This window comes from Chenopodium quinoa, unplaced genomic scaffold (genome assembly GCF_001683475.1).
Source record: "Chenopodium quinoa cultivar QQ74 unplaced genomic scaffold, ASM168347v1, whole genome shotgun sequence".
Classification (NCBI taxonomy): Eukaryota; Viridiplantae; Streptophyta; class Magnoliopsida; order Caryophyllales; family Amaranthaceae; genus Chenopodium; species Chenopodium quinoa.
The window spans coordinates 2,796,385-2,811,966 of record NW_018744895.1 but is presented as its reverse complement, the minus strand read 5'-3'; the positions used below and the strand labels follow the sequence as shown (position 1 = coordinate 2,811,966).

Below are 15,582 nucleotides of genomic sequence, written 5' to 3'. Positions count from 1 at the left end.
CCAAGATCCCTCTTCGGGATTCGATTAGCCACCATCCAGGGCCATGTTGTTCATCAAACTGCTTGTTCGGCACCAAATTGTGGAATCTCCAAATTCGGCACCAGATTGTGCAATCGCCAATTTTTATAGCATTTTAGAATTTCGCTCATTGTTTTTTAATAATACTGGAAACAAATTAGTATTTATAATCACTATAAAGTACATAAATATAGATGTACATAGTACTTATTAAATTAAAACTCTATGTTACTATATCTTTTAAGCATTACATTTGAAAACCTGTAGTTTTAAATTTGTAATACCTTTAATCATTTCAACTTTAATTATACATTTCCTTTTTAAGAAAATTCAAATGATACAATTTAATGGGTACAATAGAAATTATAAAGGATTCCAAAAGGTCTGCTTTCAAAATCAAAGGTGATGAAGTTGGCAAATATATATCACTTTGTTGTGATGATTAAAAACATATGCAATAATTCTGTGTACAATGTAATTTCTGTTTATGATTGCACATTATTTATATAAGAATAAGATATTTCAACAAATAACATTGTACCGATAACATTAAACAACAACTTAAATATCTAATGCTAAATTATTTACGAATACTTCAAAATATCATAAGATACTACATTTCTAACTGAATTCAAGTGATACCCTTCATGTGGTTTGGTGGTATATACCACAACATCTTTAGCCTTTTTAGCCCGAGATAGAGCCACATACAACTGACCATGAGAAAAACACGGCCGAGGAAGATATATTGATACTTGATTCAATGTCTGCCCTTGTGATTTATTAATTGTCATGGCAAAACATAATTTAATTGGAAATTGTTTCCTTTCAAAAGCAAAGGGATAGCTGTTATTTGCTGGAGGGCGTAGATTTGCCCGATGCACAAAAATAGTCGTACCCTTGTATTGTCCAACAGAAATTTCACAGACAATAATGTTGGGTAGAAAAGTCTCACAAATCAGTCTTGTACCATTACAGAGTCCATCAGAAGGCATTATGTTGCGTAACAAAATTACTGGACAATCCTTCTTCAGGACGAGCTCATGGGGACTCATTCCTCCTGGACAAAGTTTATTTATAAACTCTATCGCATAAATGTTGCATGTGTCATTGAGCATTACATCAAAACTTTTATAAGTCACTGTTTTTCCTGGGAGCTGATCAATTAAAACTGAATTCACCAAATCCACATCATCATTCATCGGAGTTAAAATAGCCCTATTTGCAAAGATATCTGACGTTATTGTTCCTTTCTCAACTTCTGGAAATGTTGCATTTATAATCTCCAAAATAGGATCTCTTTCCATGATCAAGTGTCGAACCATTCCATCAGGAAGTTTTATATAATCACATTCATTTGTTTGTAATTCACCATTGCCAAAAGATAACAAAAATGAACAGAATGCAGGATCTACACGAGCTCGCTGGTTTTCTGTTAGTTTGAATCTTTTCAGAAATGTCCAGATATATGAAGTCACTATGCTTGCTTCAACAACCTGTCTTAAGGACTTATGAGGTACAACTGGTATAACCTGTCTAAAATCTCCGCAAAGAATAACGAGCTTACCACCAAAAAGTGTTGTATTTTCACATATATCCTGTAGCAGCAAATCTAGGGCCTGTAAATTTGCCATAGAAGGTTCATCCCAAATAATCAAAGTCGTCTCTTTTATTAACTGTACTAAACTACCTTGTTTTGGCACATCACATGTGAAAGAGTTCTCATGATCAACAGTTATTTTAAATCTTGAATGAGCTGTTCTCCCTGAAGGAAGATTTGATGCTGCTATTCCAGATGTTGCAGTTGGCAATACAATTTTATTCATCATACGAATTTCTGCTTATAAACAATTGTATAAAAAGGTCTTCCCTGTACCACCTGGTCCATCAATGAAAAAAGCACCTCCATTTCCTTCATGTATGTGTTTCATAATGGAATCAAATGCTTACAATTGAGCTGCATTCAAACGTTCTTTAGTAGTTATGAATTCATGAGGAATAGCTATATTTAGGGCATCTTCTATATCTCTTGTTTTTCTAAAATCAGCACCAAGAGTATAGCTTAGATGTTCTAGCCCAAAACTTTTGAGTGATTTTCCCATTGATTCAAGATGTTGTTCTAACAAACTAACAGTGAGCTGCTTGATTTTTTCGGTACAACCCTTAAATTTATACCTGAAATCTTCTGATAATGTTGTGTAAAATTTATCCCATAAAGCATATAGATCACTTGGTTGACAGAAAATCAGAACTGTTGCAAAAAGTCGTCTCAAAGCATCTGGTAACTGTACTTCTGCAGGTTCGGCTAAGCATATAGATGCAGCATCGTCATCTTCTAAAAGACCAAGTCGTTTGGCAGCCTCTTGAAATGTAGCACAGACATAATTATCAACCGTGCGTAAGTCTAAAAAAGTTTTTGAATTTCTGATGTTAAGCAGTAAAAGTCGGAGGAAATAACGTTCACCTTCAGCAGGTAGGACAAATGCTATCCTTCCAACAACAATGAGTGTTGTTTTCCTTTAAACCCACTCCTTTGTAGCTGCATCCCATCTGTAGTGCTCTGGGAATTCGCCATATAAAATATTGGTGCCACCACTAACGGTCGCATTCATTGTGAAGTATTCTGTCAATGGTGTTCGTGAACGCTTTCGATCTCTCACTACCCGTGTCAGATTTTTCATGTGGTCTTACAGCAATGGATTGCATGTTTGGTAGGTGTACAGGCAACGGTATGTCGGGAGGATAGATTTCATACAAATCAAACCCAAATATTCGCCAAAATCCTTCACACGGTGATACCCACCAGCTAATTTGAAATCGTTCAATTCTAGTGATATATTTGAAACTATAGAAAACAGAACCAAATAATGCAAATTCAATAATCAATACCAACCTGCTAGATTGAAATTGTTCAATTTCATCAACTTTATTATCATCTGTGGCAGATATCTTGAATGAGATTCGATCATGCCCTTTGTAAACGTACTTGTACAGATATTTGACTACTTTGATAGTTGAGCATACCACAACATTTATATGACAGTCAAACATGAGTAGTAAATACGGATTGTACGGTACTACCCATTGGTTATCTAGCTCAGCTTGTCTAATTTTCACTTTTTCACCTGTCTGTCTTCTTCTATATACAGGATATTCATCCTTGTTGTTTGTTGTTTCTGCTATGTAGTCCTTCGGATACCCATTTACATACTAATTTTCTCCCATCCATTTTCATGCAAGGGCATCTTGGATTCAGCTTACCGCATGGTCCATGCATCATATGAGTCAAGACAACTTTACGTCGAAGAGGATTATGAAGTGATGATATTTCAGCAGAAACAAATTTGCCATACTCTGTTGGTCCTCGTATTTTGAAGTTAAATTTCAATATTATTAAGAAATGTGCATGTGGTAATCCTCTCTTTTGAAACTCAACAACGTAGATCATTGCTGCCACTTCACCGAAGACTTTTTCCTTCATAATCTGTTTTTTTAGCGCCAATAGTTTAGCACGGAATATCCGAGCCACTATATCTGGTCTATCTTGTGCTTTCTCTCCAGGTTGTAGTTTAGTCTTTATTTCTGGCCAGTTTGCATTGCATGTCATGGTAATAAAAAGATCTGGCTTGCCATACCTTTGAACTAATGCCATAGCATTTAGATACCGGAGTTTAAGATCTCTAGAACAGCCGAGGAACGATGGAGGCAAAACAACAAGATGTCCAATTTTTGAAGCATCTGTTTGTCCACTCGTCACACTATCAAGAATACCTTGATAAAGATCATCTCTTATTATATCTTGATTGTTTCTTAGGTAATCGAGCCTTGTATTTTCTATCTTGACATACATATCGACAATAAACTGTTGAAAGCATCTTCCCGTACTTCTGGAAAACATTTAACTCGATTTTGAACTTCGTGTTGGCCATCATAAAAATAGATTTGTAGGTATTTAGGACTATTACCATCAGGTAGTAGATCTAGAACACAGTGATATATCTGCCCATGCATTTTGAATACATATATCCCTTTATGTGTTGTTGACTCAGTTTTGCCGCGTATAGAACTAAAAGCAAAAAGGTTGTTATACATTCGGCTATACTGTTGGAAATTTTTAGCATCTTCTTCTTGTGAAATAAATAAGCGGCATAACTCATCAGGAAATTCATTAGCTGCAATCACAACCTCTCCATCGCAACAACAAAAGTGTGGAGATTCATACGTGAATTTCTTTGCATTACAATGCAAACAATAGTGTACATTCCCGAGGACAAGAGGACCTTTTGGTGGAGTTGCCCTATGGTAGCAGGAGGTATAACTGTCAATTAAAAAAAAATTAATAATATTTGCATATAATAAGTATCATCTGTGTTGAAACGTTAAGTAAACTGGTTTAAATAATCACAGTCTAAAATTATAACACCTACCTTCTGTACGGGTTTTTTTATAGCATTTTTCATCAACCCTACACGAAAAATGATAATATATTAATAAAAACAAATTCATACTGTAGTCTTTCACATTTTCAGTAGTTTAGTGAATACCTAGGGCACATTAGCAGTTGAAGTTTGTTCAAAAAACCGTTTTCGGTTACTTTTACGTTGATGACATGTATGTGAAGAACTCCCCACTTTATCTAATAATTCATAACAAGTAATATTAATAACAATATACTGAAAGAATAAACGTATTATATGATATTAAACACGTAATCCACAAAGATACTTAATAATCAGGAAAAAAAACGATTGTCAAAAACTAAGCAGATCTAATGATAAAATGTTGCAAAAAACGATAATCTGGAAATGTAGGAAAATAGGTTTTAGGAGTTTCTGCCATTGGAAAATTCGCCATCTTCTTCTTCACCATTCTTCTACTCTTTTTTGTATCTCTACTCTAAAGAAACTTGTTCCCATTCAAAACCACATCCTTCAAAAGGTTTAACCATATAATATTTTGTGGGCTTTATTTTGAGCATTTATGTTAGGCTACTTGTTCTATTAGGATTTTAATACCAAATTAAAGAGGTAAATATACTTTGGAATTTGTACAAGCTGGACATATCTAAATTAATAATATGTGCATGTAATAAGTATCATCTGAAAGATTAAGTAAACTGGTTTAAATAATCACAATGTAAGATTATAATACCTACCTTCTGTACGGGTTTTTTTTACAGCATTTTCCATCAACCCTACACGAAAAATGATAATGTATAAATAAAAACAGCTTCATAGTGTAGACTTTCACATTTTCGGTAGTTCATTGAATACCTTGGCATATTAGCAATTGAAGTTTGTTCAAAACAACATTTACGTTTGGTTTTACGTTGATGACATGTATGTGAAGAACTCCCCACTTTATTTGATAATTCATAACAATTAATATTAATAACAATCTCCTAAAACAATAAACGTATTAGATGATATTAAACACGTAATGCACAAAAATACTTAATAATCAGGGAAAAAATGATTGTCGCCATTGGAGAATTCACCATCTTCTTCTTTACCATTCTTCTACTCTTTCTCTTTCTCTACTGTTAAGAAACTTGCTCCCATTCAAAACCACTTCCTACAAAAGGTTTAACCATATACTATTTCGTGGGCTCTATTTTGAACATTTATGTTAAACTACTTGTTCTATTAGGATTTAGATACCATTTTAAAGAGTTAAATATACTTTGAAATTTGTAAAAGCTGGATATAACTATATTGAGAATGATGTAAATTATTATATTGAAATCTAATAGACATAATTACTTGTAGTACTCCCACTGTATGTCTGTGATCTACGCGAACGATGTTCAAGCTTCCTACGCTTACTGGAATTGTATCTGCGTATAATAAAGTATACATATAAATAACAAATAATCTACAACATAAGGCAGACAAACATAGAGACTTACGGTGCTTCACATTCTTGTATAGACACCTGCGAAGAATTGGCAGATGATTGTTCCCAGTTTGTGCACCCCTCTATTACAGTATTCAAAGACACTTCTGAATTACGCGTCATTCTATGTATATTATCTGAGTACCTCGATTGAACTTCTAAGTCACCAGTTCTAAAACATGAATTCTAAATGCATGGAATCTAACTCAGGCAACATCAACTGCAACTGCACATACATCATATACCCCTTATCAGAAATTTGGAATCGATAAGCTAAATAAGAAGGGGAAAAAAATTGCAAGTTGTGTAAATAAGAAAACAAAAGATGTGTTTATAAAGATTGTTGAATAGTCTAATTTCTATATTATCCAATCTTAACAAAGAGAAGGAACTCCAGCAAAACCTCTTGTAATTAATATCAAACTGGAGACTCGCCCTTTTAACATCAAAAGTTTAACAATCATTAATCAACTCATTCTAGAATCCTCACAACATTCACTCCAATTAATGGTGGTAATGGAAATAGACTTGTATATAAATATGGTATGAGAAAAACATATATTCTACTTACTTTAAACTTGATTTGCTTAACCTACAGTTACATATGAGGAAGAATATGTTATGCCTACGAAATTTATTCAACCTAAAGTTAGTTATAAAAAAAGTAAACTTTGAAAATAATTTTTCGTACAATATTAAAGAATAATTAATTAATGAGAATAAATAAATACAAAAATTAAAGCTACTAAACCCGTACACCTTCAAAATAACACTATAGAATTTTGGCTCATTACTCTCTCTTTATAAAGGTTATTTATGAAACATATGTCCACACATTAGCACTCGTTGTTAAAGAATGCAATATCATTACAAAGTTACATATTATTAATCATCTTAATACACGTGACATTTTGGATAATCGTATATTTCCTTAGTACATTTTTTTAACAATAGTTTAAATCAAAAAAAAATGTAAAAGATTATATATACTATTATAATACAATAAACAACAACCAACAATTAAATGGGAAAAAATTAAAACAGAGTATACCCCTAATAATGAGGAAAGGACCAATTGCAAATATATATTCAAATGTAAAAGGATTCAACAATAAAAGAACATGTGAGAAAAAAACAACAGGTATATTAGAATGACAAAATTTTAAAATGAATAAACTGTAAAAATTTAATGATATCTTGTGATTAATTTGAGACTCTTTCTGATGTTGTTCTTAGGCCTCAAAAAATCGATGCTTTATAACTGCAAAGGTCAATAACATCATCAAGTTTTATATTTGGGTTCAATTCATAATTTTATATAAGGGTGCTACTAAAAATTAGATGAGTTTCTAACAATTTTCACAAAATCAAACTGGTGCTTGAGCACTTAATAATTTTAAAACTGTACAAAAGACTGGGTTCAAGGTATTAATTCTTAATTCACAATTGATAAGTTCTTTCATATTAAGGGCGTTTTTTTTTTGCATTTGGTTGAGCTAGTTTCGAGAAATAGAGGTTCAACAACGGTTTAAGTTCAATTTTAAAATATGTGTACTGTAACATTGTTGTTCCTTACACTTGTAATAATAATTTTAAAATGGGTATAGAGGATATGATTCACATCATTGTCAATTAGTCACAGCACATTCTCAAATAATTCCGGATTTCTCAACTCTTAAATGATTCAACCAACTCTAAATCCTCCATAACGGATTAACCAACATTGCAAACAAAATTTGTAATAAAAACCTAATGCTCAAATTCCATTAGCCGATCCAAAACCAAAGAGATATGAACATCTAAAACCCAAAACATAGTGTCAGCTTAAGAAATTGTTTACTAAAATAATGGATTTGAGCTATTTGCCCTAATTCTGAAATCAAAGTAATTAGCTTAAGAATTCACTATTTAGCAATAAAGATGAGCATTTAATTTATTAGCGATAGTACAGAACAATGATGAAAGAAGAATAATTCATGAAATCAAATTAAGACAAATGATAAAAAGATACCACAGTTAAATATATTGATTTTCATTAGAAAAATCGTAAAACACGATAATAACAAAATTCTTTTAATAATAATGAACAAAGAGAAAACAAATCTAAATCTTCTGTTAACAAAAACATACAAAATATCTATTTCAATCCAACTACAAATTTGTCAAAACATAAGTATTTCATTAATATCATACTTATCATTCAATAAACATTTTCAAATTTGGGATAAAATATATAATTAAATATTCACTTCCATATTTTTTACAAAACTTGCACCCTAGATAATTTCATACTTAAATCTAACTAACATATTGTTAACTACAACTACATTCTACTTATCCAAAACAATTTACTATCACCTATAAATTGCCTTTTTGTTATACCTCCTCAACACCAATTCCAATTTCTCCTTTTCTTTCTTCTTATCTTTTTTTAATCTTCTAAACTGTGAAGTACCTTCAATTGTGACCTCCTCCACCCAATTTAAGAATTTAACAAGGTTGTTCACCACAATAGGTGCTTCATCAATTGCATTTTGCACACCATTTGCTGCATTCTTCAGCACCAAATCAACCTCAGCCTTCTTCTGTAAAATATCTTTTTCCATCACCAAAATACTTAATTTCAGCACCTCCATGATACGTTTATGAACTCGACAAAAACTTTTATATTTCGCAATTGCTATCTCAAGTTCATCTGCATTCTCCATCTCTGTACAAAAAATTAAAGTTAAATCATTATCAAAACCTAACTACATATTTTAAAAGGGAAACTAAAACATATAATAACACAATAAAAGGAATTTTTTGTCATTTTCAAATACCTATATATTCTGTTTCATTATATCTATATAAATGAACAATTCAAATTTAAGACCAGTTTTTTCCTTTTAAACATCTAACATAACCCACTGAATCTTCTTTTAAACATAATTTAAACCAAATCATATAAAAACAACACCAACCTTCTTTAAAGCCTTTTGGTCATTCCATAGGCGGGTGGCTTGGCTAAGAAGTTGCACCACCTCCTTGAGGGAGCGTGTCTCCTTTCCCGTAACTATATGCACTCTAAGTGCATCATAGCCCGAGTGGAGTGAAGCAAGCAAGATATGCCCCGCCATCTCATCTTCCAATGGGATTTCGAGAAGCTGCATGTGTTTGAAGAGTCTAGTCATTCCAAGCACATGAGGTCGGAGGGGCATGCCGGGTCTCAATTTGGCATTGTAGACCTTTGTCCAAAGCCGGCGCCTTTCCTTAGCAAGACATCCCACATTGGGTGGCTTTATCCTCATCTTTGAGAGTGACCTAGTCAAGTCAAACACGAGGCCATCAAAGTTGTCATTGTCACTCTTGGTGACTCTTACATTGACAACGTCCTCAAGTGCTTTGAGGAACGTGTCCGGGAGATAGGAGGTAAGACTTTCCTTCCAATCTTCCGGGATGGAATTTGCCATAAGTCGTGAGACCTTTTTGAAATTGGAAGACCATTCTTCATGAGCCTCATCGGTCATGATCCCTTTGGCAAAGAAGCTTGGAATGGGAGTATCAAGAGTATACTCCAAGGAACAATTCCGGAGAGTTCTCCTGAGTTCCTCCTCCATTCCTTGAAGTTGACCAAGTTTAAGGAAAAGGCCAACTTTTCGGGGAGTTCCGGGCACATTTGGTTGTTGTTCGAGTTACTTGCAGACATGAGTTCTACAATTGAAAGAATTTGAAATGAAAAACCATTCATACATCAATAAGTTGAAATTTAAAGCGTTCATGCACTTATTCACACTTATTGAACATTTTATCCACGCATTTTAAGATTGTCCCTTATGGGCGAGAATAAAATGATTCCGAGCTCCCAAAGATCAAGAAATGGTCAAGCATGCTTTCGCTTGTCTTAACCATTAAATATCTTAAGGTAAGCAATCCAATTGCTAATAGCTCCAAGCTACTCTCGGTTTGATAAAATGTCGCATCTAATGCATACTTGACATTTTATCTCTTTTGCCACGACATCTAAGGACTCCTTACTGATATCGTTGAGCTTAACCAAGACAACTTGTATACCTAGTATACCTTACGTTCCTAGGGAAGTAGTGATGTCTCGATTTGGCGTAGCCCATCACGTACGCGCATTAGTTCGGTGAGTGTTGTTCTTGGAACGGCAAATTTTAGCTCAATATTATTAAGGGACCTAGGGTTTCTATGTTGGTTGATTTAAGTGAACTTAACTAATCGTCGCAACATATAGAAATCCTAGACATGCATCTAACATTCATATATAACAACAATATATAAAGCATAAAATAGATGCACTTGGCAACTAGCATGACCCCTTGAAATCTTCAATTTCCATGGGTCTTCATCTTGGCTCGTCTTCATCGAAACGCCGTCTTGAGACATCTTGGCCAAAATAAAATAAACTAGCTAGAACAACTAAGATTAATCTAATAGTACAAAAATACTTAACGGTTCGCAGACCGTATTTAGATTTACAAAAATACATAACGGAACGCAGTCCGTATTTTCTATCCTAGTCGGGCCCCACTAGTTGCCATTTTCAATAACCTGTTTTGAAAACAATCTTCCATTCACCCATTCACTATTTGTGAATGGCCCATGCAATTTTACGAAATACATAATTAAACACACAAAACTAGTAACTAACTTAGGTGGTTAATCCGATTAACGCGCCTAATTAAAACTAGTCAAAGTTGTTTAATCCATTATTTGTAAAAGCAAAAAGCTCACGTAATTAATTAAGCTCCCACTAAATTCCGCATCCATACTTAATTAATCCAATTAATTAAGTCGGCATAACCCATAATTTATCAAAATCAAAAATTTTGCAAAAGCCGGAAAAATCGAGGTCTAACCTCATTAAAATAATTACATAAATAATTAAAAAAACGGCAAAATTTTCGCAAAATTGTATAGCTCAAAATCAAGCAAAAATCCCACACAAGTGCTTGGTGGGTGCGCACCATGGCTGCTAGGCAACCTATGCCTTGTGCTGTGGTGCGTGATGCTAGCATGCTGCGCCCAGCACAGCAAGCCACGCTGCTAGCACCAGCAGCCTGCCAGGCATGCTACGCATGCTGGCTAGCAAGCTGGCACCTGCCAGCAAGTGGTGCGCTAGGCTGGTGCTTGCTGTCATGCTGCCCAGCAGCATCCCCTCGCAAGCCAGCCCCCTGCCACTGCTCCACGCACATCAGCCCCAAGCCTCCCCGCCACACAGCAGCGCACAGCATCACCATGGCACACCCCTGTGCGCACCATAGGCAGCCACATGTGGGCTGCTAGGCAGCCCGGCTAGCCTTGGTGGCGCTTGGGTGTTTTGCCTTGATTTGCATGCCATTTCTCGGAATTTAATTCCAATTTGTGTGTGACAAAATTAATTCTAAATTACATTTTAGAATTAATTTGAGGAAAAATAAAATAAAATAAAATAAGACTTAAATAAACTTATTTTTATTGGTGCACAAGCCTAAATTATCCAAAAAAAATTATTTTGAACAAAAATAGGTCTTTCTTTATGCTTAAAATAAAATGAGCTATGTTCATAATTAATCTTGCCAATATGCAAATTAATAATGGATTTGACAAATAGGAGTTGGAAAAAAAAAACTAATCATCTAATGAAAAATTTTCCAACTTTCATACTTGTGTAAAATACCAAGATTATATCTTCTGTTTGGGGTAATTTTACCCCAGCCACGTGGCCCAATGGCAGCGCGACACGTGGCATCTCGCCATTGGTCAGCAGGGCTCTAATCCCCTGCTGCCACGTGTCCTAGGAACCCTAAATGGGGAACCAATGCTCCCCACTATAAATAGTGGGAAAATCCTCATTAATGGGGGGGATATTCAATTCCTTCTAAAAGAATTCACTTACATTCAATTGGCATTGAATACCATCATAAATACATTTTACACAAAAACCGAGCAATCTTAATTGCGGAATTATCCCATCACGCGAGAAGTAATTACCCTTTTTACGCACTTTCTTCCTCCCGTACATCACTGACTTGATCGTCGGAGGCGGAGCTCCACCAAACCGGAGTCTTCGTGGTTTTGTAGGTACAGGCGATCGAAGGGCATTCTTGGAATTGTAACTCTCCCGCAGGACACATCAAAAAACCCTGAAACATTTGGCGCCGTCTGTGGGGAGAGTACTTCTGAGATGGCTTCTAACCCTGTACCATCAGATCAGGACAGGCGGCCATCGGCTGAGCCTGAGGTCCAAACAGACCATGAAAGCGGTGATGAGTACGAACTCAACACCTATGTGGCCCCAGACGGGTCCTTCAGAACAAAGCACACCCGTTCCAGGGATAAGAAGGAACGGGAAAACATCCAAGCTGATCCAAGCAACCCAGCCGGCAACCCGGTAGGAGATGCACAGGCGGCAGAGGGCTCTGCTCCCGTCACAAGGAACGAACTCATGACTTTCATGAATAGTTTCAAAGGCGAAATCCAGAGCCTTATTCGGTCAGCTACTCCCAAGAAAAGTCAGCCGGCCAAGAAGCCTTCTTCTAGCAAGAAGGCTATTAAAGACCGGGTCCCTACCCCTCATCCAAAGCCGAAGGAGGGGGAGGGCCTCAAGTTCGATCAAAACCGGCTCCGCTTCCCACAAGCGGAACCCAGAAAACCCACCCGGCATTTACAGCCGGATGGTTCAAAAAAGATATTCTCTAACGCCCGGACGTTTCTCCAAGAAAAGAGAAGTCTGGCGTCTGCGTCGGCTTCAACGTCGACCTTTCCAGACAGTTTCCGTGACACCTCTAACAGGCGTACGGGAACAAGTCTAGGGAGTTAGACAGGCGAACCATCCGCCCGGTCTGGACCCAAAGTGATCCAACCTGGTCTGTTCGGTTTGCCGAATGGGCTGGGTGGATCCCCTTTTACCCAAACGGGTCCGTTTGGCAGAAATGTGCAGCAGCCGTTCCAACACATGGATTGGCAGCAGCGCCTGCTAAATCTGGGAGAACAGACCTCGGCGTTCTCCCCTGAGATAACCCAGGCGGCACAGCTGGCCAAGATAAAAAAACGTGTTGGTAGGGGCCTATGATGGTACCTCCAACCCAGAAGATCATTTAATGGCTTATTCCAACCTCATGTACCTACAGGGGTTGGATGATGTCGTCTGGTGCCGATGCTTCCCGGCTACCCTGAAGGGCATTGCCCAACGGTGGTTTGGTAACTTACCAGCCGGATGCATCAACAGCTTCAAGATCTTGGCGTACTTGTTTACGTCAAACTTCTCAATGAACATCCCGGCTAAAAAGACAAGCCTCGATCTGGGGGCAATACAGCAGGGTGACAGAGAAGGACTCCGGTCGTATGTCAGGCGGTTCAATCTGATGAGAATTCAGATTCAAGGACTGTCTAATGAGGTTGCTTACACAGACTTCTTTAAAGGTCTGAAGGATGGGTCGACTTTCAAGTTTGACCTCGTCCGGAAAAGGGTAGCCACCCTCCAAGAGGCGTTAATGGAAGTTGAAGCCTACATACAGGCGACGGAGCTTTGTGCTGTAAAGCAGCCGTCGGAGTTCAAAAAATCTGACAAAAGAGACAGCCGGCAACAACAACAACCAGCTAAAAAGGAAGAAAAGAAGAGAAAAGAGGTCTGGGCGGCAGACCGATCTGGTCAGCTGGCTCAGAAGCTCAGACGGAAATCTGAACCGTACGTCCCCAAGTATGAGTTCGCAAAGGGCTGCTCCTCCATCCTCATGGAGATCAAGGACCGGATGTCTCTCGACAAGCCGGCTGTTATGAAAAGTCCAGTAGGCAGCCGGGACAAAAGCAAATACTGCCAGTACCATGAGGATGTTGGCCATGACACTAATGGTTGCTATAGCCTCAGGCGGCTATTAGACGGTCTGGCCGATGAAGGGGCCCTAAAGTCTTATCTGCCCAAAGCCAAGGGCAACACCCTGGCCAAGAAATGGCAGGCGGCAAAAGATGTTCTTGCAAATTCAGAAACGGATGAAGAGATTATCTTCACAATAGCAGGTGGCTTTGCCGGCGGGGGTCCCACTATCCGAGGCACCAAAGATAACATCAGGAAACTGGTTAACTCGGTTGAGGAGACCGGGGCGTCGACAGACATATTTCCTGAGGTCCTTATTTCTGAAAAGGACCGGGGAAAGGTCAGACGGCCTCACGATGACCCCATAGTCATTGAATGCAAGGTTGCCAATCAGAGAGTTGGCCGGATCCTAATAGATACCGGGAGCTCGTCTGACCTAATCAGCTATCAGTGCTTGACCAAGCTCAAGTACAAATCCAGTAGCATGCACCAGGCGCCCCACCCGCTTGTGGTTTTGGGGGAGGTGTAGTGCATCCGGTAGGGAGTATAGATCTCCCATCCGGCTGGGTGAAAAGGGGGAAGGACGCCACATGGTAATCAAATTCCTGGTTGTAGAAGAGCTTGCCGCCTACAACATGATTCTCGGCCGTCCGACCCTCAATGAATCAAAGGTTGTCATCGTTCCCTCCCTCATGCTTGTCAAATTTGAAAAGGACGATGGTACAGTCGGTTCCCTCAAGGGGGACCAGAGGACGGCTAGGGAGTGCTATCTCTCTGACGTCACACCTACTATGGGGGCAGCCGGCGACAACAACCCCGTAGACCTTGATAACTGCGATGCAGCAGTCCCGACTCCAAGGGCAGCCGGTAAGAAAAGAAAGGCGGGCCAGACGGACCCCGTCAAATCAGAAAAATAGCAATCACTAGCCGGTGAAAGGTCAGATGATCAACGACCTCAGCCGGCTGGTGACTGCATTGATGTCGTCTTAGACGACAGCCGTCTTGACAGAACTGTCAAGGTTGGGACGGTTGCTTATGAACGGCTGGGAGTAGACTTGCTCCAACTTCTAAGAGAATTCAAAGACATCTTTGCCTTTGAAGAGGAGGAGATGCCAGGCGTCAGCCCGGATCTAGCTGTTCACAAGCTTGCCGTGGATCCTAAAAAGAAGCCGGTTAGGCAGAAATAGAGGGATCACGGTGAAGAGAGATCTTAGGCGGCAGCGGCTGAGGTCAAAAAATTGTTAGAAGCTGGGTTCATCCGGCAATGCTACTACCCGGATTGGGTAGCAAACGTTGTCCTCGTGAAAAAGCCGAATGGAACCTGGCAGATGTGTGTAGACTACACAGATCTGAACAGAGCATGCCCAAAGGACAGTTACCCGCTTCCAAAGATCGACAATCTGGTCGATTCTACAGTCGGTCATGCTCTGATGAGCTTCATGGATGCCTATTCCGGTTTCCACCAAATACCCCTATGGAAGAAAGATCAAGAGAAGACGGCCTTCGTCACTGATCAGGGGTTATTTTGTTACAAGGTGATGTCGTTTGGGTTAAAGAATGCACCGGCTACATTCCAGCGCATGATTAATACCGTTTTCATCAATCAGATTGGCAGGAATGTAGAGGCGTACATTGATGACATGATAGTCAAATCCAAGCTACAAACGGATCACCTACTGGACCTCCGAGAAACATTCACCACACTCAAGCGGCACCGGGTCATGCTTAACCCAAAGAAGTGTGTATTTGGTGTTGATTCTGGGAAGTTTCTCGGATTTTTGATCGATCAAAGGGGCATAGAGGCTAATCCGAAAAAAGTGCAGGCGGTCATTGACATGCGGTCTCCCCGCACCGTGAAAGAAGCCCGAAAA

General features: G+C 38.3%; 1 protein-coding gene across 1 annotated transcript; it reads right to left on the bottom strand.

The window, feature by feature from the left end:
• Positions 1-602: 602 nt before the first annotated feature.
• On the bottom strand, positions 603-1,844 carry LOC110706114 (ATP-dependent DNA helicase PIF1-like). The gene has a single exon (XM_021884027.1). The coding sequence runs from the start codon at positions 1,842-1,844 to the stop codon at positions 603-605; it is 1,242 nt and encodes a 413-aa protein (XP_021739719.1).
• Between the last annotated feature and the right edge of the window lie 13,738 nt (positions 1,845-15,582).

Coding starts and splice junctions, on each gene's coding strand:
- LOC110706114 (XM_021884027.1), bottom strand. CDS start 1,844: ATGAATAAAATTGTATTGCCAACTGCAACATCTGGAATAGCAGCATCA.